At 43.5% G+C, this 26,899-nt stretch overlaps 1 protein-coding gene across 2 annotated transcripts; it reads right to left on the bottom strand.

Annotated features, from left to right (window-relative positions):
• Nucleotides 1-1,556: 1,556 nt before the first annotated feature.
• Nucleotides 1,557-21,775, bottom strand: siah1 (siah E3 ubiquitin protein ligase 1). Of its 2 annotated transcripts, none has more exons than XM_034534882.1 (5): nucleotides 21,629-21,775; nucleotides 10,159-10,215; nucleotides 5,132-5,313; nucleotides 4,473-4,769; nucleotides 1,557-3,820 (listed from the first exon to the last, which is right to left on the bottom strand). In XM_034534882.1, the coding sequence occupies exons 2-5, from the start codon at nucleotides 10,166-10,168 to the stop codon at nucleotides 3,449-3,451; spliced, it is 861 nt and encodes a 286-aa protein (XP_034390773.1). In that variant the 5' UTR covers nucleotides 10,169-10,215; nucleotides 21,629-21,775; the 3' UTR covers nucleotides 1,557-3,448. The 2 variants fall into 2 exon arrangements, with proteins under 2 accessions (XP_034390773.1, XP_034390774.1); XM_034534883.1 differs by lacking the exon at nucleotides 21,629-21,775 and adding an exon at nucleotides 21,326-21,403 and having other exon boundaries at nucleotides 1,787-3,820.
• Between the last annotated feature and the right edge of the window lie 5,124 nt (nucleotides 21,776-26,899).

The following is a 26,899-nucleotide window of genomic DNA, read 5'->3' as shown; positions in this document are numbered from 1 at the left end:
CACTCAAAGATGGCTGGTGGCTGTTGTATTGTCGGATTGAATGAATGCAATCCAGGTTTCGCTAGCTGCCCGTCTAGACGCCATGTTGAAAACACACGACGTATGCAGGCAAACAGCTCGAAGTCATCGCAGGAGACACAACAGACAATCTTTCCCCAAATTGAATTTAAGTCACTCGGCTGTAGCGGCGAGACAATTAACAACCAGTGATGTATACAACCAATGGGCTGTAAAGCATTGCAATACAAGGTGTTTAAGGTGTGTGGGAAAGTGGGAGTCACCATAACCACGAGAGGTCACTGGGCATGCCGCCCTAACTGGCCACCCGACACACGAGGCCGTTTGCCGCAGCAGAAAGCGAGATGAGCTGTGGACGGACACGGTGGAGCACACTGGATCACTCACGCGACCGCATGGTCTTACTGCCAGAGAGAACAAATACAGCTAAAGTTGAGTCATCTATTAAATAAACAGATATTGAACCGTTTTGTGCACACTTGATTTATGGAGCAAAGCTTCGGGTGTCCTGGTTGCAGTTACCCCGGAGACAGGAGAATATGTGCAGGAATTAGTGATTATATTTGCAACGTTCCAGACTTTAAAACAGTCGCTGTCAACAGGTTTCATGGTGCTCCTCTACTTGGAACATTTTTCGCAAAATGTGAATTATATTTCAATTTTACTCAAGGCATATTAAATGAATAAATATTGTGTTTATGACGCATAGTTGTGAAAACTATCAAGGTAGAGAAAACAATTTGGGACCTGAAAGTCAGGTTTTCCCCTGGTTGCCTTTTGTTTTTGTGCATATTAAAACACATTAATATATTAGTCACCTTCGCAGAGCAAGGTAAGCAGTTTCCCAGTTTTACGCCAAGTCGAACCTACCGGCTTCCGGTACAGCTGAAAAAAAAAAAAAAAAAAAAAAAAAAAAAAAGGGAAACTTGATCCTTTTAGGAACCAGGACCTCGTTAACTCTTCAAAAACACTTCCTTCAAACTGGACAAAAACAACATACAACTCATCAAAAACACTCAGTTTGTATTTCCAATGTTCCAAATATCAGCAAAAATAAATCCTTAAATTGTAGAGTTTACATAGAAATATGCAAATAGTTCTTACTTCCAGACTGGGACAGAGCTCACTGTGCAACCTGCAAGCAGAAAGGAGACTCGTCAGACAAACATTCACATCTCTACGTTCTTCAGAGATGTCGAGCTCTTCTGCACACGACTGATCTGCCCTGCATATAAACACAATCAGAAACTGGGGACAGCTTCACTGGCTCTCGCCTCAGTCTCAGGCAAACCGCATTGATCTAGTTTGAACTTCCTGTATCGAGGCGTTTATCTGACCTTGATGACAAGCTGAAGAGTTCACGTGGGTCATGATGAACGGCCTTGAAGTATGAATTAGCAGCCTCAACATATTTAGCCAAAGATTTGCTGAAATTGTATTTAACAAAACATGGATGAGAAGACCCAGAAAAAAAACTTCAAGTATACAGATTGGTACTCATCAGAATTGCAATTACTGTAAGAAGAAAAGACACCAGGTATGAAAAAGATAGATTTATTTAATGACAAATTAAAACAGAAAAAAAGTAAAGGAGTTGAGGGAGAGCAGCAACATTTCTGAGACTCCACATGAAGAGAAAGGGAGAGAAGATTGGCTTGACCTCCCTCCCTCCTCAGACAATAAAAAAATAAAGGACTTACAACACAAACAAGAGGACAGAGAGACAAATAGATGAGGAAAAACAATCCAACTGGGGGGGGGGGGGGGGGGGGGAGACAAACCTTCAGAAGGACAACACAACTTGCTTTTTAACTACAAACACTGAAGTTTAGCCACAAGTTTTACAACTGCCTTTTGATTTCTCTTTTTAAAAGTCATTACAAAATAAGATAATTATGATAATCTCCATTTAATAATAACAATAGCAACAGTAGAAACTGTCCCTCTTTCCTGGTTGAGGCTGACACTGGCAGACAGAACAAATGAAAGAAGAGCGGAGAGAGGAGAAAGAGTCCATCTCGGACACATGCACACACGGAGTTCTCTCCTCTCATACAAAAGACAAAATAAAATAATTAAAATGAAAGACTTAAAAAAATAAAATAAACCCGAAAGAAAACTGACTCAACTGAAACGCAGTGTTTGTTTTTCCTTGTCCTGAAAGGAGAGAGAGAGAAGAAAAAAAAAAGTCCCCCCCCCCCCCTACTAATACGGAGTGAAAAATGCTCTGACACTGAATCCACTATTACACTTGCACACACTGTCTGTAATGAATGGTGTGTGCTGTGTGTGGGACTCCAAGAAAATAATAATAAAAAAAGAAAATCTAGGGATGCTGTAGCTGAGAGCTTTCCTAAATCCATACAGTACGAGCGCAGAATCTGTTCTAAGAACTATCAACGACGACAGTCAACTATTTAAAGAGCGTCCGAAGCTCAATCTTTAGCCTTGGGTGGACCGTTGTGGACCGGAGGGAAACCGGATGAGCCTGTACGAATGTTCAGTCTGCCGACCGCCAGCCTGAACACGACTGGGCGTCTACGGTTTAGGGAGCCACAGCTGTCCACGTCTGCGGTTGGTGGTTTTGGTCCCCAGCCACCGATATCCACATCGGTCACAGGTGACGCTATGGAGCTCTGGGTTCCAGTCCGAGCTCGCACAAACGTGAAGACACCCACCCTGGTGAAACCGTTGCCACGGCCATGTCGTCAGCCGGTCAACCCAGGAGCAGGAGGTCTGAGGGGTTCTGAGGTGGATTATAAACAGTAGGGAATTGGGGGAAGAGGGGCACTAGATAGCTGGCTAGCACTGACCGGGAGTCCGTGTTAAAATATAGCTTGAGGTTTCCCCAGTGTGTCGCAGTCAGGGCAGAGCCGCAGTGTCTGAAATGTCTGGGGAGGACTGAGGGAAGAGAAGAAAGAGAAACACTAAAATAAAGTGGTGGGAAAATCACTTGGGACGTGTTTGCCTGAACAGCCTTTCAGTTTGTGTCCGTGTTGTTCATGACCCAGACAGGGCATGACCGCAAGTGCGTGCACAAGTCTCACATATATACGTTTGTGTGTGTGTGCGAGTGCGAGTGCGTGTGTGTGTGTGTGTGTGTGTGTGTGTGTGTGTGTGTGTGTGTGTGTGTGTGTGTGTGTGTGATTAGAAGTCCTTAGCCATCGCTACACAGTTCTGTCCATGTTTTAATTCATTCCTCCACTCATCCAGCCATCCCACCCCCTGGGTATCCACGGCTGCCCGATCAGACAGTCCAGTTCCACGTCTCAAGGGGTGAGGCAGAGAGGAGGGAGGGGGGTGGGGTGGGGCGCTGTGAGGTCACAACGGATTTGACCCCCCCCCCACCCCCATGTAAAAAAGAAAAAAAAGAAAAAAGGAATGCCCCCTGACAATCTGTAACATTTTGACCATCTTCTCTTGAAAGCTCTTAGCACATGGAGATGGTCACGTTGATGCCCAAGTTGCCGTTCTCCGCAAACAGCTGTGCGATGGACGTGTCGAACACCAGGCAGTCGCTGTTCATGATGGCGGTGGCGATGCCCTCGTGGATGGAGCGCGGCGTGGCCTCCCAGGTCAGGCGGCGCCGGTGCCCATTGAGCTCCAGCCGGTACGCAAAGTTCTCGGCCTGCTTGCGGGTCCCAATGAGCTGCACGATGGCAAAGAACTGCTGGTGGCCGTCGTACTTCTCCTGCTTCTCCAGCACGAGCATGAAGTGGAAGCCAAAGCACGACTGCATCATTACCCAGTCCACCGCGCCCGGCAGGTTGATGTCCGTGGCCAGGAACACAATGTCCTCCCCCTGGTTAGAGACACACGCACACAGGTCAAACCATCATGTCTCACTGTCACTACCACACACTGTCACGGAGACTGCATATTTCTTTTTTTAGTAGTAGCAGTAGTCATTTTCCAAATTAGCACAATTTTAAATACATGAACAAGCGGACATTCTACCACTGTCCGAAACACTCTGACGAACGTCACTGTACACTTAGGGTCCATTGGACCTGGAGGTGTCTGATGCCTGGTGAGCCAGCCTCCCACCTTGGCCCTGCTGATGCCCCCCCCCCCTCCTCTCTACCTCCTTCTGTTTCATGGATTGGAGTTCCATTCATACATTGTCATATTCATGTAATGTGTTTATGTAACTTTGTAAATGCTGTTCATTCTGTACACATGACATCTATTGCTTCTGTCCATCCGGGGAGAGGGATCCTCCTCTGTTGCTCTCCTGAAGGTTTCTTCTCTTTTTTCCCTGTCAAAGGTTATTTTTGGGGAGTTTTTCCTGATCCGATGTGAGGTCCTGGGACAGGGATGTCGTATGTGTACAGATTGTAAAGCCCTCTGAGGCAAATTTGTAATTTGTGATATTGGGCTATACAAAATAAACTGAATTGAATTGAATTGAATTAGTTCATAAAAAGCACCGAGGAGACGAGTCAATGTTTGACCTGCAGTGTGGTGATGGACTTGTGCTGGTGCATCAGGTGAGGCATGACGGCGTCCAGAGAGCCCTGCCACTTGCAGGAGGCGCCGGGGCAGGGGCACGAGTACGGCCGAAACTCGCACAGCTCTTCGTGCTCCGTCTTGTCGGTGTGGGGCAGGGTGACTTCGCAGCCCGATGAGGCGTATTTGCAGGGGAAGAGGACAGAGTTGGCCACCTTTTCCATGGCGAGGTTCCTGATGGAGCCCAGGGGGCCTCGACAGGTGGGGCAGCAGGTGAGCTTGGGCCGGCAGTTGGAGCACACCTGGGAAGGGACACAAGTTTAGCGGTTATCCCGCCACAAGATGTTCTCATCTTAGGAGACGTATTCAGATGCTCAGGCACCCAACATTTGTTATCATAATCTCTTGAATTTTCTATATTCTGGTTGTCTAATAACACATTTATCAGTAAAACATAACTCGTTCTAGTGACACCAGTTTTAAAAGTTGACATTTTAAGGCTGTCCCACGGAACATTTTATTTTGAGTTATACAACTTATCTTGGCCCAGTCTGGCCACTTTGTCTACTCAAGATCAAAACCGTTTAGGACATTAATATACTGTTCCTAAAAACACACTGCACACCAAAACCGTCTGTTAGTTCCCAGGCCGGACAGCACGTACCAGGTGTCCAGACTGGCACTGCAGGATGGGGGGTAGGACATAGTCGAAGCAGACAGGGCACTCGAACAGACTGGCCAGGTCACTGTTGGAGGCGGTGGTGCCTGACAGGGTGGGCACGCGCTGGGAGGGGGGGCACTTGGAGGTTCCTGTGGGCAGCGCGGTGGCAGTCTGGCGACTCATTTCTGACAAAAGAGAGAGGAAGGAAAATGCGCCATGTTAAAGCTTTCAGCATATTCTAAAAGGTACTGTAGCAGAGATACAAAGTCTTTGTAGCAGAGAGAAGGCCAGTTCTCGACCTCCCTTCTTACTTTCCTTACAGCACATCTATGAGTTATGACCTCCCTGGTTGTAGAACTGACACCTCGACATCAAAGCCTAGGTGGTCCACTAAAAAGTGACGTGGGCAAAAAAGTTACTCTGGAAAAAAAAACTAAAATTTTACCTTTGGGAGTATTGTATTGTACAAATATTGAAACGCCCATTCTAGATTTCCGTTTTCATTTGGCCCCCATTGAACACATTTTGGGCTGCGGGAAAAACACTAGTTGCAGTAGTCTGCATGATCACATGCCAAACTTATGTTTTTTTTAATATACATCTCGTCAGTAACTCAACAGCTCTAGCAGCAATAGAAGCAGAGTCCATCGCGTGTGTTGGCCATAGTGCAGGCTCAGCCATCAACAATAAACAAAGCATCCACTAGCGGTGATTAAACATGGCATTTATCGGACGACTACATTCCCGATTGATTTCCACACGTACTGAAGCTATTGTTGAGTTGTAGTGGATTTTATATACACGTGCACATGTAGATAAGAGAAGTTATGTTTTAAATTAATACATAAAGAAAGTTATAATTAATTTGAGGAATATTCTGAGGAATGTATTAAGCATAAGAGAGGATCACTGTTTTATTATTCTGTTTGTTAATGACAAATGTAATGATTAATTGTATGATGCATGAGAATGAATGGATGTTTTATTGTTTAGAGTCTAAACAATAAAACATCCATGTCTAAACTTTAGACAATAGTTAAAGGGATGCCGATTGAAACCTGAGATGTTGCTTTTATTCTGAAGGCAGGATAATAGGGTTTTATTCTGAAGAGGAACTTCCTGTCCTTGACCGGAAGTGTGAGCTTTGACCCCGCTAGTTTATCGATTGGAGGCATTCTTTGAAGTGGCCAATGGAACTAACCTTCAGGTGTGAACCTTATGTCTTATTCGCTGGTCAGCGTAGCATGCTGTGTCTCTGAAAGGTATTTGCATGAATACCTCCACTAACCAATGGGAGCTTAGCTCAGCGAATGGACTGCGAATAAAACTAATTGTAAGACGTGAATTTGGTCTCTTACGTGGTGACGCCAGACAGTAACTGCTGGCTAAGTCAGGAGACTGTGGAAGCGAAGCCATGTGAGCGCGTCCGGGCCTGGACTGTATGTATACAGATGACTCTTGTTTGTTATGATTAAATAATGATTATTATATATCTCTAGCTTCGGAGCTTCTTCCAAGCACCAGGTAGCTCGAGATTCTCTGAACTTTTACACTATCGTACAATACAAAGACTAGCTTTACTGCTGTAAAGAGGCGATCGGATTCTGTAGACCAGTCATACTACCGCACTTTAACATTTGCGTGTCTGCGGTAGGCTACGTTACATCTGCACTGACAGCGCTTCAAACCAATTTGACTGTTTGGGAGTCAAGACACTGGGAACTGCAGGCATGTGGATTTCATTTGGAGGGGTTTACCATCTTTCCACACCATGATCTGAGCATGACTGTTTCCGTCAGTCTCTCCGCAGTCTGAGCTTTCCGTGTGCAACATGTCTGTTATTGTCACAGCAACGAGTGAGAGCGGCACAGACTTTCTTGGTCAGATATACATAAAAGAAAGGAAAAAAGAAACACCAGACACTAAAGTGAACTCAGATGTGTTGCGTGTGTGTGTGTTTGCTGTTTCCTATCTCCTTGGTAACGGGTTTGTGTCTAAATGGGGCGGCCTGTGGCGCAGAGAAGAGGAGCAGAGAAAATGATAGGTGTGAGAATAGGCATGCGTTGAGGAAAGAGGGCAGAAGGAGCGCTATTGGAGACAAGGGAGGGAGATGATAAACGAGGAGGGGGGGTGTAGGAAGAGGAATGAGACATTTGGAAACATACAGGGTTAATACAGCAGTGGAAGACAGAGAAAAAAAAAATAAAAATCATGGGACACTGAGGGTGGGTTCAGAGGACAATGGAGGAGAGAAAAGGAAGCAAATTAGCAAAAAGTGACCACAGCAGTGTTGTGTGGAGATTCTTTGTTTTTTAAAGGGGAGGGAAGGACAGGTGGATAAGGGGGTGTTTCACCTGTTTGGTCTTTTCTGGGCAGTACAGGGTTTGGGGTGGGCTGACTGTGCATGCCTGAGTCCCCACCCACTCTGCTACCTGGCAGAGTTCATCCTTTTTATAGCCCTACCCAGACATATGCAGCACGGGGGAGGAGGGGGGGACACAGAATGGAGGAGAGAAAAATGTGGGAGAGTAGATAGTACGAGTGAGAGTCAGACACAAAAAAAAAAAAAAAAAAAGAGGAGTCAGGTGGTGAGACAGCGCAGCAATACGTACACACAGTTCAACAGCTGGGAAAATGCAGCCAAAGCTTTAGTAATGACTGATCAATTTGCCATGCTTAGATGCTCATTAGAAACACAAAGAAAATCAATGCCGCAGTGTCAGAGGATATTGCAAGAGTCAAAGAACATCATAGGTGGTCTTTGCATGTGCATGAGGAGCAGTGTGGTCATTGAAAGTCATTCTTTATCCATTTTTTTGGAATTCCTTGACAACTTCTATGCTTAGCAATTCACTTTTTTTGTAAAGCTTAAGAAAATAAAGTAAAAAGCAGTTAGGTCAGTTTTAGTTTCCTGAATGCCGCACTATAAAGTACGTACTTCTTTACGGTGCTCCCATTGAGGGAAAAGCTTCAAATGTCAGTGATTTATGATTTCACGTTGACACTTTGGACTACTCCCAGATTTGCATTTCCTTTTTTTAAACATCTAGCTTAGTCACAGGCAGCAAGTAGGAGGGGGGGCACTTCTTGTTAGTGCATCTGTTCGGGTAAAGGCCTCTGCACGGTACCAACAGGACCTAATGAAGGAGTATTGGATAGCTGCAACTGTGTCCGCCGGCTTGAAAACACATCTGCTGTGGTGGACATAATGCCTTGGCAGCTATTAATAGAACTTCTTAGCTGGCTTGCATGGCTAGCATTCTAACAGCGGCGCTAAGAGCAGTGGGACCAAATTAGCTCGGGACATTCAGCTGGGCCAAGGCCGGTGTCACGGTCAGCTAGCATGCGGGATTGTAAATAACTAACACTAGCTTTGTACTGGCCGTCTGTAACCTACCAATACAATTGCTTAACGGAGACAGACAATTCCAAATTCAAAGTATTTATTTAAGAAATGGGTTAATAATAGTGGGGGCGGGGGGGTTCTGCATCCAATTTTGCAACTCAAACCAAGTTTTTCTTAAATCAGGGGAAATGGGAATGGGTTGAGTTATTACAACATGAAGCATACGGGCAGCAGCTCAGTCAGCAGAACAACTGTACGGCTAAACATACTCTACTGAAATAGAACAACACTGGAGGCCAGCAAAGGGGGCCCGTTTTACAGTCTCAGAGTTGAGAAATGTTTGAGCTGCCACACCCAGTCCCTACAGGAGAGAATTAACATATCGTTTCAATTGAACTGTGTGATATTATAAAATCACAATTTTTTTTTAAAGAGAAAGGAGATCATCCTTGACCAATTTTCCCAGAAAGGTTTGAAACAGCCAACTCGGTTGCGATTGATTCTTCACACATTGCTTCCGATTGGCTGACACACACACACGCACACGCACACAGGATTTGGGCCCGCAAAGCACCACCAGCAGCAATAGGCAGAGTTGGGGATAGTATAATAGCTATGAGGACATCAAAAACAAGCTTCCCTCGCTGGAAGACACACATGCTGATTTTTTTTTTTGGCAGTTACCCATTACTTCTGACACAATTGTTTCCTGGCTTACACCGGCTACAATAGCTAGTTTGGCAGCATATACAGCAACAAGAAGTAGCAGCAAGCCCAGCTAAAGAGAGCCAGTGGGGTGTGGGGGGGTGGGGGGATAAACAGAGTATCACTTGTTCAGTTGCACATGGGGACTGCCAAGATAAAGAAAAGAGTAAACAACCCGCATGGACCAGCAACCTTTTGTTGATAGCAGGTGGCTTAAAACCGGCTTTTACAGTCTGAATTTACGGTCCACGTGGTTCTGGGTTTGTGGACATGGAGAACTGTTCTCCAACAGACTGCTTCAGCTCTGCCGTCACAAGGACAGATACAGGAGAACATTCCTGCCCACTGCAATAAGACTTTAGAATAAATCACCTCTGACCAGATCCTCCTCAAATTGAACATCAATAAACCTTGCACCGCTTTCACTTTATATACACACACACTGTATACACTTTGAATTATCTTTATTATTTAATTTTTCTTAAATTCAATATGTCCTGCTCTGCTATTTTATTAGCTTGTATACGTTGTGCATTTTTACTTTGCTTGCTGCTGCAACAATCAAATATCCCCCTGGGGATGAATAAAGTACACATCTATCCATCCATCCATCAGGAACGATACATCCACAGAGGACCTTGATAACAAAATGAAATACAGTTAACAGAAGGTGAGCGAGAGGAGTTGAAAGCATGAGCTCAGAGTGGAGGGGGGAGGGGGCGACAAAGAGTGAGTCAGCTAACCAGGCAGAGAGAGCACAATGAGCACGACGCTGCTCCGTGTTAGGAGGGGAGGGGAAGGATGATGACGGTAAGAAGAACACAAGCAGTGCCCCCAGTTCAGAAGCAGCAAACATAACGGGAAAGGATTGTGGATGTTACGGCTGTGCATGCTCGTGGCAGAGAAAGAGTGGAGAAAAGAGTACGTGGTGCTGCACAAACTGGGCAGTTTGACAGACGACAAGGAAACAAATACCAACCTTCGTCCATAAGATTTCCAAATAAGGCTTTTGTCTTCTCTTGAAATGTGGGGACCTCTGAAAAGAGAAGAAAAAAAAGAAAAGAGGGTAAACAAACATGACTGAGTAACAAAAGCTAGAAAACAGTGGCTGAGAATCATACCAAAAACCACCACAACAGTAAACCTACAAGAGAAAAGTAACGACGAGCTAAATATGCCAGCGAATGAATCTGTGTGATGATGACCTGGTTCTGTCATTTCTGACAGGGCGTATCAGTTCGCATAGAAAAGAGCTCCGATTGACATGATGACACAAGTCTAAAGTTCACGGTGGTCATCTCTGCCGTGGAGACCGGCCATAAGGGACCGGGAAAGGCACTGCCCATCTTGTGCACTCATACACTGAGCAACGCTCATTGAGGCATTAAGCCACTTACTGCGCCCGCTAATGCAACGTACATTAGACCAGACTCCATAAAACGGCCTGCTGAGCAGTCTGTTGACTCCACACTGGTTTCCCAGACCCGTTCATTCATATTTCATAAAGATGGCGAAGCTACATCCGTGCGCTACATTTTGTGGCTCCTGAGTGCCGTGCCAGGATCGTATTATGCCGCCGCGTCACTTTCCAGAAGTGACCAAACAGTTGATACGCTTCTTGAGAACCTTTTGACCACATGAGCCAAAGATGATGTCATCCTGACCGCAGTATATTCCATGTCTGTCGTTCAAACAGCGACTTCAAACGCGTGGTGGTAATTTGCAATGCTTTCGCGCTCTCGGCTCAATGCCCATCACCACTGTTGCTGCAGCCACTGAATCCATTACCGGCGGCAAAGAAGCCATTCTCCACTGAAGGAAATAAACGAATATTACTATATGTATAAAAAAATAAATAATCCTACACTGCTTTAACAACCGTTACGGAGTGTGAAACACCTGTATCGGGATTAGAGATCACGTTTTACGATACTTTGATATTCAGAATAAAAAATGCATACGTATAGTCCAGTCCACAGTATAAGACCATTGTTACAAGGTTTGGACATGAAACCTAATTAAATACATTTAAAAAAACATGTTGATAAAGTGTAAACCATTAAACAGTCTGCCAGTTTCCCTTCTCCACCGTTTTAAAACCACAACCCAGCAGACAAAGCCTGCATGTCTTTGGAAGTCAATTTGTTGCTGGAAAAACGGAGCAGGAGACGTGACTGAGCCAGTAATGAAAGTAAGGTGGCGCCCATTTAAACATGACACTTTGTCAGCACACTTGTTTTACATCAGGAGAATGCATCAACATGGAAATGTATGCATAGACTTTCCATTTCAGCAACATTTAGAAAAGAAAAAGTAATCTTTGCTCATTCCAACTCCAATGCAGACTCTTTGCTGCTTTATGCGCCACAGGTGGCAGACAAACTGCTCGCCAACACATGCCACATGCAGTGGGAAGGCACAGCGCCTCCAGTCTGCCATCTCTTATCCCTCAAGGCCACAAAACCTCCCTGTGAACGGGAATATTTATAAAAAAGGAGAAACACCTTTGCACAAGCGATATCTATATTGAAAAGGCAATATCGACAGAATAGCAGACGCACAACCGACAACCTCGCAGCCAATTACTGCAGTGGAGACTAACCAGGGAAGGTGGCTGCCATGTGTCCACCGCAACGCACGCAACACCGGAGCCGCCAACTCTCCCAGACCGGCCAACTGGAGACTCGGTCGCTGTAGCCTGTGAGAAATTATGGATTCAACAGTCGTGCATTGGTTATTGTTGCAGCTCAATAGGAACTTCAACCACAACAGCAACCCTGCATGCAAGGCACTAATCTTGTCAGTGGTTATTGATCGGTTAACAACAGTCGACTAATCGGTCAGAAGTCTCTCCACTGCAGCTTAACAAAGAAACACCGTCCTTACACTTAATGTCTTTAACTTTAAATGATATTGATCAATCTAAATTTAGAGGAGCTTCAGATTAACTTTGTAATTCATTTTAGAGATTTTGACCCCTTGGCTAACACTAAAAAGTGCATTCTCTCTTTACATCCACTTTTAACAGGCTGAAAGATTCCAGAGAGTAAAACCTGTCGTCTTTAGGTTTATATGCGTGGGCGTGTGTGTGGGTGTGGACACACATTAACATCTTAATTGGAGAGTTGGATTATTGAGTGTGTGTAAACGTATTTATTGGTTTGGTTGTGCGTTTTATTTTATCCATGTTTAATTTATTTACAATATTTTAAAAGGTATTATTTTCTTTCCTTTTTAAAAAAAAAAAAAGGTATTACATTGCCTGAATATTCTTAACGATTGAAAGTTCATTGCTCTTTGAAAGAATCTTCTTGCATTATCATTATTAATATTATATTATCATTATTTCAGTGGCATAAAATAGTTATAAAAATGACAATAATATAGTTTATCACAATTTATTCTTGGGCAATATGCAACAAAAGTTATTGTCCCAGGCCTAAACCCATTTGCTACATATTTCAATTTCAGAGGTTGGAATCAGAGTTCTTTCAATGTGCAAAGTGTCGGTGGGTTTCACAGCAGAGACCGATCTCAGGGGGAGTTTATGGTGAGGTTTAACACCAGTCCATCTAAACAAAGCTTTACTTTAAGTAATAAAGTTAACCTGCAGCAAGTGCAACTTGAAATAGACAAACTAAAAACATTCACACTCTAGGAAAAAAACTGCACACAAATGCCTTCCGCACAATAAGATGAAAAATGTACTTAAATAAAAATAAAAAAGGGAGGCACATTTTCAGAATCCCGAGACAGTCAATTATACACTGGCGCTGAGAAAAGTGAGCAGAAAACTAAAGAAAAACAAAAAAAAGGGGGAAACAAAACAAGTAGCAAACAGATAAAAGATAAGGCTACAGTAAAGAGGATATGGAAGACGACGGGAGAAAGAGACAGGAGACAGATGAACGGAGCGCGAGCAGAAAACAAGCTGGGCTTCAACACAAACATGACATTCTTTGTTCTAAACTCAGAGCCCACTCTTTTCTCAGTGTCTCTCTCACGCACACACAAAGTACAGTGTTCATACACTTCGACTCATAGAATTTACAATGCACAGAGGCTCAAAGCTTCTTCTGTACCCGGACAAGCCATACAACACGCAGTCTTGTCACAACACACAGCACACACACTTTGTTATCCAAGCTCCCTGTAAACAAAAGTATCAATTGATCAACAGCTGGACTGAGTGCGGGCATTTACAACACGCCTCAGCTGCAGCTAACGCATGAGGTCGATGAGGGAGAAAAGGGAGCTCAGTATTCCCAGAAGCCCATGTGCATTGTCTTTTTAAAAGCCTGTTCACCTTTAGTCCTGTGCACGCTCCTGGTGGCTACACATGAGAAGAGTCTCAACCAGGAATTCCAGGGCGGAGCTTGCAGTACGCTAGCTGGCTTGGATTTCACTTGGACCAGAGACATAGGGGTAGAGCACTCACGCAGCCCCTCGTCGCCATATTTCTTCTGCCTTTTCCATGGAAACCGCACCGCTGGCCAGAACACACCACAAAACAGGGGATCACATTTTTTCCTCCTGTTCCCCCATTTGGGAAGCATAAGCTTGTGAGGGTACGGGAAAAGATTACAAAAGAACGAGGGCTGTGTCCAGAACAAGGACAAGCAGAGATGCCAAACACCCTGAAAAACAGCCCAAGAGGGACCGGGACGAGAGCAGAACACCACAGCGCCAATGTCTATGTCCGAGCCACTGAAGGCCTTGCAAATTCAGTCAAAAGTGTGCAAGCAGCTTGTCATTGTGTGTTCAACCTGACACTCCCTGGCCCCTCCCAATCAGCCACTAGGAACTAATGACAACATCAGATGGTTTTAGCCAAGTCACTGTAGATCGTCTCCGTCACTGGATGACTATCCTTTCACAAAAGGTTCCACCTTTGTTTCCCCCCGCCCAAAGCCAGGTCTTCGGGGTCTGTTTGCCGCTGATTCAGAAAGGTATATCCTCTTCCAACATCGTCATTGTCCAAAACGTACAGGTTCGGAAGAACACAAGACGCTCACGTTCCACGGCAAAAACGTAGGGCTGGTCTCTATGAGAAAGACAGAGTTGCTGGAAGAACAATCCTTTGGCTGCCTTGGAAAACAAAGCCCTGCTCTCATGCTGTCCCAGTGGAAGAAGAGGGCTGTGGAGCTCAAGAGAAAAAGAAAAAAAAAAAAAAAAAAAAAAAGAGAAAAAAAAAGGGAAAGTCCCCAACAAAGTAACTCTCCTTTCTGACTCCTTTTCCTCTCCTCTGCGTTTCTTTTATTCAAGCCATGTTCTTTCTGTCCCCTAGAGTGTGAACGGTGTCACTGCTGCTGGGTGTGTGTTTCTGTTCAAGACGGAGAGAAGCTAAGCCAGCAATGTCCAATCAGAGCATGCTCACTCACACCCTCCCCCTCCCCCTTCAGCCAAACGCATAATCTCTTCTTCTCCACAATTTATTTTGTTCACATAGCGCATGACTTGATTCTTACTCATTTTATTTGCCCCGCTACATTTCATCAGTATCTCTTCATTTTCCTCAGTCTGCCCCACACCAGCATAGATTGTTTTGCATTCTTTCTCCGGTGGACATTGGCCCTCGCCCTCCTTCTCTGCCCCCTCCCTCTGGCTCTGAGGTTGTGCAAGTGTCATATTTCAGCCGAGTCTGGTGGAGGCTGCACCACCAGCTGCCCTCACTGACACCATACCTCACTTTCTTGCTTCTTTTTCTTTTCATTCAGCCCTTCTATTGACTCCCCCTCTCACGGTTTGCCACAATGCAATTAGTGTAATCATCACATTCAAAATCATAATTCACACCACTGAATGGAAAAAAAAAAAAAAGAAGCAGTTACAACTTGGTGTTGTGTGTGTGTTACCACTGAGTTCGGACATTTCCAAATTGATCTAATGGCCTTAATTTGTTGATCAAAACAACGAGATCCAGTTCTTAAATTCACATCCATCATTAGGATTAGAATGTTAACTTATTACTTTATATAATCAGTCTAGCTGTGCACCCCTCCTTTGCTCCATCCATCTGCAGACGATACAATTATAGCTATCTTTGAGTATACAGGCTAGCTATCACATACCTTCTCTTTTTTCTGAGGCCACATTGATGGATATTTTTATTCCCTAATATTGATATTAATCCAGTATTGTGTTTCCCACAGGATTTCATGAGACTATGGTGGGTGAACCTCATACCCTTTATGGAGGGAGGGGGGATGCCCTCCTAGAAAGAAAAAATGTTTACATTTAAAAAAGTTATGAATCAATGTGGTATGTATGTATATATGTATATATATATATATATATATATATATATATATATATATATATATTTATTTATTTTTTCTCTCGGTACATCCTTAGGAGGAAACAAATGCACACATGAAAAAAAAACGATGTAACGACCCGTGCGCCGGCACACTAAAGGGGCATGACAAAGCAGTGGTGGTTGACATGGTAAAGAGAATGGGCTGCACACCCTGCTTATTGGCTCGGGGTTACACCCCCACGTGGGCTCCAAGTGCTCTTCGCTGACACCCAGAAGAGTCCCAAACACAGCAAAAGAAGAGAGAAGCCAGGCAGAGGACCGACACACACACACACACACACACACCTAGTGTATCATAAGTGATAATTGCTGTCTATAACGCATTTGTAAATATTCTTGCAAATAACAAACCCCTTTTCTATGTAGTCACAAAATACAGAGAAACCAAAGAAATACAAATCGCAGGCAAAGGTCATATGCATCCAAACCATACCAGTGCGTCTGGAACAGGGGTTCACAATGGCATCATTTTAGCTCCTGAGTTTTGGATAAACCAACAGTGTGAAAGCTCCTTTAAACTTTAGCTTAAAAAGAGAAGACAGGAGGACTACTGCTGCATTCCCTCTGCTGTATTCACTCCAGCGTTACACTGCATCTGTTCACATTATCACCAGACAATATAAAACATAATGCAGTCAGAAACCCAGCAGCGGAAAAAAAAAAAAAATGTGCGCACAAAGAGAACCCACTGTGACAAACACGCCGCACACACACGCCAAAAGTGTGTTATTAAAGGGGAAGGGCAGCAGATGCAACAATGAGCCATCTGGACCTAGCAGTAGTTCATCACCGGAGACCTTTACACTTCATCACCTACAGCCAGGGGTTCACAAAAGAGGAAGAGACATTATTTACATCTTCAATGCACTTTTGTCATGCAAATTAAGCATTACTGAACTGAAATTAAAAGGGAGCAGGAGACAACAGGACAAGCGAGTGAGAGATGTAAAAAGCATGCCGGGGAGGTTGTAAAACATGCTGGAATAGGGTCGAGTGCAAGCCTACATTTCCATATGAAATGACCACCGCCGCTGCTGCTGCTGCTCGGCATTAACCCAATGCTAGTAACTGAAGCAGAAATATCTTCTCTTCCGTTATCTGCCAAGAGTTGCATTTTGGGGATTTCATCAAGACTTGGTTTGCAAGAAAATATCACTTGCCAAACACGTGCCATTTAACAACGCTTTGGAAGATCTGATTATCACACTCAAGCTTTTGTTGGTGTCAATCTCTTCATCATTACAGAGTTCATCCTGCAGCTAATTTAAAAAAAAAAAAATAATGAATTTAACGCAAGTCATATTTTCCAAATACAGAATGACCCCTGCAGAATATAGGTCAACGGGGGAGAACGGGAAGTCCATTTACAACCTTTGACCTGCAGATCACTGGCCCCACAAACACCGGTGTTAATCCAACGCCTCCAGGGCATAAAATGTGGAAGTAAAATTTGCACATAAGAGCAAAAAGGCCCAACTGCCAAAAAGAATGATAGTAGGCACAGTCTGAGGCTACTACTGTCAATGTTACAGAGAAAGGTTAGATGTGTATATGTGAGCGAGCGAGAGAGTAGCTTGACGTTTTTAAATGCAACAGTAAAGAGTCAATTCACTTTCAATGAGGTACTCCACGTCTGGCTCAGAGCGAGGTAAGGTATCAGAGGAAATTCAGGAATTCAGGTTTGTTTAGTCTACATTTACAATTCATTGTGGTTCAGGTCCTGATGTTTGTTTATAAAGTATTCTTACAAGAAGACAAAAACAAGTCCTTTGGGTAGGGTACAAGTTTGTTTCTATTCATGGAGCAAAGGATTAGCATTAGATTAGTTCTTAGGTTGTTTGTAGGCCTCTTCGGAAGATCAGACCTGCTTGCTAGAGTGCAGACTTTGTGAACCGTTTGAATGACAATTTCTTTAGTAACTGTACTCCGCTGTCCCTCAGTCTCAGGTTGCAGTTTTTGCACAGTCAAGGACATTTGTCTTAGCCAAGAGTGCCGGAATATCACTGGGAATGTGTAAAGCCCTGGCCCAGAATATAAAAAACAGTAAATAACCCACGAGCAGTTTCCTATTGGGGGTAACTTAAGTAACATATTCTGCTTTGGCAGCCACATCTTTTCCAAAGCAGGGAAAACAACAGTAACTGTGCAGCTTGTTACCACGAAGAAGCCAAGCAGAGTCGAGATATCAGGGCAGAGGCAAAACTCAACTGCACAAACTATAGAAAGTGTGAAGCTTGTGTGTGTGTGTGTGTGTGTGTGTGTGTGTGTGTGTGCGTGCGTGCGCTTGTGGAGTTGAGTTTTCCCTCAGCGTACACACAGACAGCAATAAAGCTAGCAGGGACTCCCTTTGGTATTAGTAACAGATCTAGAATTACCTCACTGATACAGAGCCAATGAGTCACTATCTCTCTCTTTCAATTACACACTGATCAGGACTGCAGGAACAGCTGTCATTCACCTGAGAGGATCCAGGCTCTATACAGTGCACATGTGCTGCTGTGCCAGTACAGTAAAATTTAGAAAAAACATATGCCGACAAGCTAGGTCTAACGCTGCGTTCACACCAAAAAAAAAAGCGGTGAATTTTTCACGCCAGCAGATCCCATGCAAAGTCAATGCACAGACGCGAATGACGCGGTGCGAATAGAGTGAAGCGAAAAATTCACCTCAGTCGCCAAAGTTGAACAAATTCGCCCAACGCGAATCAGCGTAGAGACGCTCTTTCTGAAAGTGTCATTTAATTATTTTTTTTACTATATAGACAACGCTACATGACTCAGTTGAGTCACTCTTCTACGGCTTGAATCAGGATTAAACTCTACTGATTAAACCATAAAAAACACTGCTTAAGACATATTAGTTATTGATAAAGTGTCAAAAAGGTACAAGCATGCGTTGATAAAAATGTCACAGTATACATTAATGACGCCGACACTTCAGCAAGAAATATCAGAGTTTCAAATTATGTGAAGGCCACTGCTATGGAAAGCTTAAGATGAGTGTTGGGGGGAAAAAAAATATAATCCGCAGCTTGAATCAATACACCATAATATAAACCTAAAGGTGTGTACACAAGTAGGATCATTAATCACTGGTAGTATTAAGTCCATATGCATCTAGTAAAACCAACCATGTTGTGCCATGGGACAGTGGGCAGGCACATGCTTTTGTAGTGTGTGGAAAGTGGTGGGGAAAAGCAGGCCGACGTGAAAAAACGGAATACTGCACGGGCTCTATGATGAAAAACAATATTAAATGAGCCGTTGCGGTGCGCTACCTCAAGCACATAAACACAGACAGTATCGCTGGGTGACAATTCAATATGATGATTTATTGCCTTGCAATGGAAATCCATTATCTCGATATGAAATCATAATGATACACAATTACGTAGCCTACATTGACAACACTACTAACTGAACTCTCTCAGAAAATGTGATTATTCACACGAGTACACACAACCCTGTGTTTACTTCATGTAAACTATTTATCAAATTACCAGAATTTAGAAAATCATACAGACATTTACTAGTTACTGATATTATATAGAGCAAACAATTAGCTGCAGCCCTTGTATTAATAATAGAGTCGAAAGATGTGCCGCAGGAGTCACCGTCGACATTATGCATTTCCTCTACAATTGAAAAGAAACTCAACCAGGCTGAATAAAATATGAAATGGCAAACTAATACCGTGTATGAGAATTTCACGAGTGAGTCTTTTCCATCCATAACATAAATCCCTGTCATCTTGGCATCTGTCAACATCCAGCCACATATGAAAACCGACCCGGTGGCTACATTACCAAATGACTAAGCCTCTCTAAAAGCTTGTTTTTCCTCATGTATGCTTTTTGCTTATTTTAGACATTTGTTTGTTTATTTAATTAATATTTTAAATACTAGCATCACTGGTGTTCATTTCATACAATCAGGGGCTGATTTAAATGGTAAATGGACGTGTACTTGTATAGCGCTTTTCTCGTCTACGGCCACTCAAAGCTTTCCCCATTCATGCACTGATGGGAGGAGCCACCTGCCCATCAACTAGCATTCTCATCGTAGGCACAGCTACGGGACAATATTTGGGTTAAGTGTCCATCATCCAAGGACATCGACATGGGCTAGCAGAGCCGGGGATCGAACCGCTGATCCTCTGATTGAAGGACGACCCTGCTTACCAATGAGCCGGTGTTAATATTTCTCACCCATTTCAACAAGCCGTCGAATGTGCTGCAAGTAGTTATCAATTAATAGAGGCATAATTTCAGTGCTATTGGTAGTTGCAATGGCATCAGCCATATAGGGGTGACATTGAGGTTCTCCAGCTACAGTTTGACAATAGTCCACTCAGATTGACACGGGTCTTCTCCCCAGTAAATTGGTTAGCAGAGCTATCCTGTGTAGTAGTCTTAACTCGAAAGTTGTTCTGACAAGCTAATTTGTTATAGACGAGTACAGCTTATACACATTTGTGAAATATGCTAGATACGTTTAAATATTCATGTAATTTCCATTGATGAGATGCAGAAAGCCCATGATGTGGCTGCACTTGCCTAGTCGTCCATCGAGCCACATCTGACCACTTACTGCATCTCCCTTGCTCTTAAAACATTACTCTCTCCACATGCAGTCATAATTTAGTGATTCAAAACATTAACCAACCAGGCTCATCAGCCTGTCCTATGACTTATAACACCATCACACATTTAAAGTGTTCCGATATTCAATATTCCAAAGTGTGAATAAATCCTCTGCCATCCCTGCAGGGTGCACCCACAATGATGAAAATTAGAGTATCTGCATATTGTGTCAAATTATTAGTCCATGAGTGAAAGCTGTCAGACAAACTTGTACACACATGCAGATTTGGAAAGTAAAGTCACAGTCCTCATAACTACTAACATCTGGCCTTTATTACAATAAACAAAGCCATATATTTAACTGTACATGTGAGCCAGCTTCTGTGCAGTCAAAATTATAACGGAATATATATGTGCCTTTTATGTTGCTGCATGTATGCATCTGGATCTTTTGCCAAGATGAAAACAATGATATCACTTCAAAAAGTTACCAAACAGCTGATTCACATCATGGCCCTGGACAACAAGCTACACCATGTCCCTATCGTGAATTCTTTAAAAGTTGTATTTCCAGCATAGCTCCATCCCACCTCAACCTGAGCAGAGGACTTTAAGAACAACAACAACAAACCAAAAAAGTTATCAATCCCTTACTTGACTTAGGTAAGGTAACCACGAGATACATTGTGTCGTTTTATACTGACAGCATAGTTAACACATCTACAGGTGTCCATGGTAGCAAAAAACATGAACGAGACCTGCTCAGCTGTTGCACTCGCGATGCACAGACGAGACGAGCGCGTAATAAAGTCGATCAGAACCACCACATGAACAATAACAAGCGAAAGCTGACGTTCACCAGTCCTCCCCTTTGAGACGGGTCGACCACACACCCACACACACACACGTCCAGGTGGATCTCTGACAGCAGCCGCGGTCGTTACTTTGAGTACAAATTAGTCACCACCTCCCTCCTCCACAGCAGACACGATGCCGGTAACGTTGCGACGGCCAAACAACGCCGTAGTGGGTTTCTGATGACCTGAACTAACACGCATAGAGAGCAAAATGGCCTTGTGCGTCTGGCAAGGCGGACAACGGCAGAGCCGAGCTAGCATCAACCGTTACAGACACACAAGGCCTCGTCTTGCAGTAAAGCAGTGGCCCATAGCATACTAGCTAGCTGAATCGGTGACTTGTTAGCTTAGCAAGTGTGCGAACAAGCCGAGGAGCTGACACCTTCACCTTTTTTCTCGTGCACAGCCCAGGGACACGTTGACAACCACGGTCGCTCCGCCGGCTTGCCAGTCGACTGGAAAACGCAAGAGATGTGTGCATTTCGAAACGTCACGACAAGAAAACAAGCTGAGCTACTGACACGGCTAGCCAGCTTTACCCCCACCCCCAAGCACAGCTAGCTAACAGCCGACATTAGCACCGCGCTAATGAAGGAAGCTAACGGCTGCTACACCAGGGCTGTTGTTTTCCCACCAACACATACTACACTCGAAAACCCGACGTTTCGCTCGCCACGGCACAGCCGCTTACCTCGGACAAAATATCCTTCCCTTCACTGCAATTAATGGAGTGCTAGCCGCGGGATCCCTCCTAGTCGTCTTTCATTTGTTAGTTCGGTGTATATATTCACAGTGCTCCTGTAACAGAGACGAGACGCCAGGCTTTAAGTACCAGCCGCTCCAGAGCGCGCACAGTTGTTGAAGTTTGTCGCGGGAACGCGCCCTGCACGAATCGCACATTGTACATATTCGTCCAAATGGACAATTCAAAAAAAATAATATATATGCATACATATCTGCCACGCACTCAGTTTCTTACTCTTAATATTGTTTAGATCATTTTCACCCCAAACAATTACGATCGATTATTTCATAAATAATCCCACCGAAACCCATGACACATATATGAAAGCACGCACGCTCGCACGCACCACCATACGTACACACACACACACCTGCATTATCCCCAGAGAATCGAGGTTGGCAGTCAGCAGTGCGGTCTACGTATAATTACTTTCACATTGTGGCCTTCACTTAACAAATAACAAAATAAAAACGCTCGTGCTTAAACACCAAAACATATATCTGACAACAAGTCAAGAAATGCATCTGGTTGTCTTGAGACAGGTGCCTCTATGTGCCATATGCCTTCTGTAGCATTGCATTAGGAATTCGGAGATGTCCTTATTTTGAACAGCAAGGTGACTGAAACTAGTACACTTCCAGTGGCTCAGCACTTGAGAAGGAAGCCATGTGATTCAGTCTTGATACTTAAACATGTAACTGGGTGAGATTAGATTAAGAGGTCATGTTGCCTCCTCCATAGTAATCTGGATATAAGGGAGTACCAGTCTCCCCCCCCTCACTACCACCACCACCACCACCATCAGAGAGATTGGAGGGGAGAGGGGGGTGGGAGTGGCTACACAGGCTGGATTACAGAGAGGGATTGGTTATGTAAATGTATTGTCCCAGCAGGCCAGCAGCCGCCTGAGCGCATTGGAAGGCGAGAAAAGTGAGAGAAGTAACAGACTTTTGTAAATATGGGCTAAGCCAATTATCCTATCATCAACAGCGGCTCAGGGACTGTGATTGTACTTCTTACTGTAATCAGGCAGAGAGGAAGGACATGTTTCTCTGAACAGCACAAAGTAGACCACTGTTGAGTGTACAACTATCTCTTTTTGCTGGATGGAAATTATTCTCAAATGTGTGTCACCTCCTTAACCGATATATGGATTATGCATAACACATTTTGCTAAAGAGTTATAGGTTGAATAGTACCTTTTTCCCCCCTGGTAATTCCCCTATGTGAATATGCTATGTTCTCGCTTAACATCATACATTACATGTCATCTAGCTGACGCTTTTATCCAAAGCGACTTACAGTCATGTTACATTCATACACCGTAGACACAGCTACAGGGAACAATTCAGGGTTAAGTGTCTTGCTCAAGGACACATCGACTAGGGCGGGGATTGAACCACCAACCCCCTGATTGAAAGACGGACCTGCTAACCACTGACCACTGACCCACAGTTGCCCTGTATACCATATTTTAGCCACGCTATTGCCAGGCTTTAGGGATGGCATTGTTTTGGTCCAGACTGAACTATCGCAACAACTGTAAAATGGATTGCTATAACGTTTTGCACTGACATTCATGGTCTCCAGAGGATGGAGCCTATACAGTTGTTTGGTAAACCCTAGACTTTCCCTTGAAAGTCACTATCATGATGATTCATTTATTAAATGTCTTGACAACTGCCGGATGGATTACTAATTTGGTGGATATATTCATGGTGGATTAGTGCAAGTGCATTTAGTGATCCATTGACTTTTCATCCAGTATCACTTAGAGGTTGACATTTGTGGGATTTGTGATATTGGAACTTTTGCCATGGAATTTTTTTTACAGACATCCATGTCTCAGAATGAGTTGTAAAACCTTTGGTAAACCCCTAACTTTCTACTTAGTGCCATCGTCCGGCCATTTTTCTCAAAGCACCGTTAAAATGCTGCTTTTCCAATGTATATTTCCCTTTCAAAATATAGAATTCAACCGCACACATTGTAATTACAGCATGCACGGCTCCTCAGCATATTACAAATTACACTACTTCTGCTATGCTATAATAATAATAATAGGGCACGTTTTCCAAATTTAAGTTGTGCTTTACTGAATAATAAACAATGCAGTCGGTATGAAAAAAAAGAAGAAAAATAAAACATGTTCATCATAAAAAATGTCGTTAATACTTAAAGGGATAATTAACTCATCATTAGAGTGGTGTCCAGTTGTGGATGAAGTGAGCGCACGTCCTTGTGATGATGAGATGAAAAAAAATGAAACTGCAGAGAGAGGGGCTGGTGGAAGGAAGGGAGATGAAGTGGGGTGATCCAAACCCAAGAGAATGTTAAGCTGCCATGGTATGCGGCTGGAATTTGAATTTCTGGTTGGACATACATGTTGTTTTATTTTTTTTCCACATCCAAATGATAAGAAGAAGACAATGAGGGATGTTTGTGGAAAGGGAAAATGTGGAAGGGAGATAGTTTGAGGGGGAGAGGGGGGGCCAAGAAGAGAGTCTAAGAGAAAGGGAGGAAGGAAGCGACGGACGTGATGGAGGCATGGGAGAGGGTGAGAGGAGCAGAGACAGAGGGTGGGGTGGGGTGGGGTGTGAAATGAAAGGAGAGAGTGAGCGAGAGGAAGACGGAGCAGAAATTCAGCAAATTCCAGACATAAAGTTGTCTGGCAGCGCTTGACCCTCAATCAATGCAAATTCTTAGCTGTGGGTTTCTCAGGATTCTCACTGAGGACTTGTGCACCGCTGAGATTCTTGTGGGAAACCCCTGACAGGAGTGGTTTTGAACCCCTGTCCTTTGAACTCCAGCTCAAGAATGCCGTCTGTCACCGGGGAGGTCAAACGTGGGAACCAGCGGATTGGATCGGCTTTTGAAGCATTGCTGTTTGGGTGCCACTGACGTGCCACAGAGCAAGAGCATCTTTCTCGGGATATGTTTGTTTATCTTATTCATTATGCTTGTTGTCGCAGCTCGTATTGTGAAACTGTCAAAAGGACACTCTCATGCCTGTAAGCTAAATATGAAGATACCAGAGCTGCCAACTTTTCAAAAAACCTTGGAGTGAGATTTTGTCGTGGGTGACCAAAATTTTGCCGCGCACGTTGGTGGTTCAAATATCAGGAAATTGGAATTAATTTGGCGTTGTACCCATGTTGTGCCCTGCATTCTGGTGGTTTGTGGGGCCCATAGTCGTTGATAGGGCCTACTGGAGATGGACAACATTGGTTACATTCTGTGAAGACAATTTTGGTTTAAGTAGATGTTATTTCATGCATTCTAGTGGATTTTTGGGTGGTATGCTAAAGATGTGCAATACCTGAACTTATTCTGATTCATGTTCATCTGCTCATGACTTGCAGGGCCTTCTAGACTTGAGCTGAACATTCAACCAGAAAACTATTGTTGACTGTCTATGTACCACAATATAGCCTAATTAATAGACCTGTGTTTAAGATTTGACCAAGGTAGGTTGATTGACATTTTGATTACAATGGCATTCAACTAATACTTAACTGAAACCTAACCTATATTGTTAATAATTGTATTCTTAAGAGCAAAAAAGCAAAAAATGACACTAGATTAGTTAGGAGAAATATTTTTCTTTATGAAACAAAAAAGTGCAACAAATAAAGTGCTTAAACAGTAGCCTTTTTAACCAAAACAATAGTTCAACACATAAATAAAATAACAAAAAATGAGGTATCAGAGATCAGAATTTTTTTACGATTTGTGGGCAAGGTTGTACTGGCCTGTGGCCTTCTTGGAGGCCTTGATGACCGCTGAGGGGGGCTCCCATCTGAAGCAGGGCTCCAGGTCGGCCATCTTTATGGCCATGATGAAGGACACAGCCTATTTCTGGTCTTTGTTTTATTTAGTCCCACAACTGAAAACACCCTCTCAGCATCTGCATTTGAATGGGGCAACACCAGGACCAGCTTGGCGACGGCAGCAAGCCTCTGAAATTCTTTGGCTCCTGTCACCTATTGAAAATGAACCAGGAAAAAAATGGAAAAACATACCATATTTTCTTTTCATTAATACTGTAAGTATACTGTAACACACTTCAGATATAACATGCATAGTTTGCATCATGTATGACACAATATATGCATGCATCAATAAAAGCAACAGATGTAGTCAAGCCACACCTGCCAAAAAAAATGTATACCTTATGTTTCCTTGTTGCCATTCCAGCCCAGAAGCTGTCCATATCTGTCCATATCTCTCTCTGTCCTGTGTGTTGCTCCTCTGTCTGTTGTCCTGTTGTTTCTATACATTGTTCTGGCTGTTCTGACAGTGGCTGGTTCTTTAAATAATAAAATACATTTTTCTTTTGTCCTCGGCCTGGCAAAGGTCTTTTACGAGACATCTTTGCTACCTTAAATAATTAAAATGTTTTTTAATAACTACTCTCATTTACAAAAAACATGCCTAATTCTATTGCACAAATTTCCTGTCTTTATGTTAAATTATTTGGAATACATCTTACCTGTGCAAAGTGCTGTTTGGAAAATGATTGAGAGGGTCCTTTTCTTTGGCCTGTAAATAAAAAGATAAATGCCATGTGAGAAGCCTTAATAAACAATGCTATGATGTTTTGAGCATGCAGTATACAAGAGGTTAACAAGGTGCTCTCATGCTGCTTGTTATGACAGCTGAGTTTACATTCACCACACAAAACACAACGAATCATTTCTTTCAAGATTTAAAGTTTAAGAGAGTTAATATACCTTAGTCTCTGCTCCTCCAGAGTGTCTCTTTGAAAATCTTCTTCTGTTGCTAACTTCGGGACTCTTTGGGATAAATAGGATGTCTATGCAGCGAATAGGGTTACAGATGCGCTCCTTAGCGCCACCTATCGTCGGGGAGTTTGAAAAGGAACGAACGCGTCTCGGGGACAGACCTCCCACTCTGCCCAAAATCTGAATTTTTTTTTGCCGTGAGAAATTGGTCGTGTGGCGTGAGTGCGTGTGAAAACATGCAAATGCGTGTGTCACACGGCGAAACCGTGAGAGTTGGCAGCTCTGAGATACTCCGAAGCAATCAGTTAGCCTAGTATGTCAAAAAAGACTGGTAATGAGGCGGGGAGCTGGCTAAATATTTAAATATAATCCATGAGAGGTGCTGATGGGCTGGTTTTATTACCTTTGGTTAAAGCTAGCTGTTCTCTCCATGTCTTAATTCTAAATTGAGCTAAGCTAACTGGCGGCAGCT

The sequence above is a fragment of the Cyclopterus lumpus genome, chromosome 6 (assembly GCF_009769545.1).
Source record: "Cyclopterus lumpus isolate fCycLum1 chromosome 6, fCycLum1.pri, whole genome shotgun sequence".
Classification (NCBI taxonomy): Eukaryota; Metazoa; Chordata; class Actinopteri; order Perciformes; family Cyclopteridae; genus Cyclopterus; species Cyclopterus lumpus.
The sequence above is the reverse complement of the archived record's forward strand: the minus strand, read 5'-3'. Positions and strand labels throughout refer to the sequence as shown.

Bases quoted from the DNA above. Each gene is read 5' to 3' on its own strand.
- siah1 (XM_034534882.1), bottom strand. The intron at 4,770-5,131 runs GTACGTGCTGTC...GTCCCTTCCCAG, and splicing joins AGTGCCAGTCTGGACACCTG to GTGTGCTCCAACTGCCGGCC. The intron at 3,821-4,472 runs GTCAAACATTGA...GTCTCTAACCAG, and splicing joins AGTCCATCACCACACTGCAG to GGGGAGGACATTGTGTTCCT.